Source organism: Colobus angolensis, unplaced genomic scaffold, assembly GCF_000951035.1.
Source record: "Colobus angolensis palliatus isolate OR3802 unplaced genomic scaffold, Cang.pa_1.0 Scaffold181, whole genome shotgun sequence".
Classification (NCBI taxonomy): Eukaryota; Metazoa; Chordata; class Mammalia; order Primates; family Cercopithecidae; genus Colobus; species Colobus angolensis.
This window is the reverse complement of record NW_012114944.1, coordinates 1,836,220-1,837,045: the sequence shown is the minus strand read 5'-3', so window position 1 is coordinate 1,837,045 and position 826 is coordinate 1,836,220. Positions and strand designations below refer to the sequence as shown.

Genomic DNA, 826 nt, shown 5'->3' with positions numbered 1-826 from the left:
GTACATTAGGTTATCGATAAGTGTGTGCTGAATAAAAACTCTAGGCTGGGCGCAGTGGCTCACGCCTGTAATCCCAGCACTTTGGGAGGCCAAGGCTGATGGATCACCTGAGGTCAAGAGTTTGAGACCAGCCTGGCCAACATGGTGAAACCCCGTCTCTACTAAAAATACAAAAATTAGCTGGGCTTGGTGGTGCACACCTAAAATTTCAGCTACTAGGGAGGGGTGAGGCAGGAGAATCTCTTGAAGCTCGGAGGTGGAGGTTGCAGTGAGCTAAGATCGCACCACTGCACTCCAGCCTGGGTGACAGAGTGGGACTCCATCTCAAAAAAAAAAAGTATACATATATAAAACCATTTTCTCAACACAGACAAAGCAGAAAAAACAGAATAAATAAAAGTAACTACAAAATGTGTTTTGTAAATCTAAAACTCAAGCCAACTCATCCAGCAAACCCAAACTATGCATTGTTTCTGACAGCTTTCATGACTGGGACCTACCTGAAAACAGTGGCTGCATGTTGAATAATTCAGCATCGTATACTTCCATTTGGCCAGAGGTCTTGTTCAAAATTCCCACAAAATGCCTGAATAAAGAAGGAATAATACAAGTAATAATGGATTATTCAAAAGTATTATTTGTACAGCTTCCTTTTTTTTTTTTTTTTTGAGACAGAGTCTTGCTGTCGCCCAGGTTGGAGTGGAGTGATCTTGGCTCACAGCAACCTCACAACACCTCCCAGGTTCAAGCAATTCTCCTGTCTCAGCCTGCCGGGTAACCGGGATTACAGGCGCATGCCACCATGCCTGGCTAATTTTTGTTTTTT

The 826-nt window shown here is 43.3% G+C and overlaps 1 protein-coding gene across 2 annotated transcripts in view; it reads right to left on the bottom strand.

Moving 5' to 3' along the window:
• The window catches only part of POLR1E (polymerase (RNA) I polypeptide E, 53kDa), a 23,265-nt gene that overhangs the window by 14,185 nt on the left and 8,254 nt on the right, over positions 1-826 (bottom strand). For both annotated transcript variants that reach the window (XM_011939446.1, XM_011939445.1), the window contains exon 4: positions 501-586. In XM_011939446.1, coding sequence (XP_011794836.1) covers positions 501-536 — 36 coding nt within the window. In that variant the 5' untranslated portion in view covers positions 537-586. The remainder of the gene's footprint in view (positions 1-500; positions 587-826) is intronic.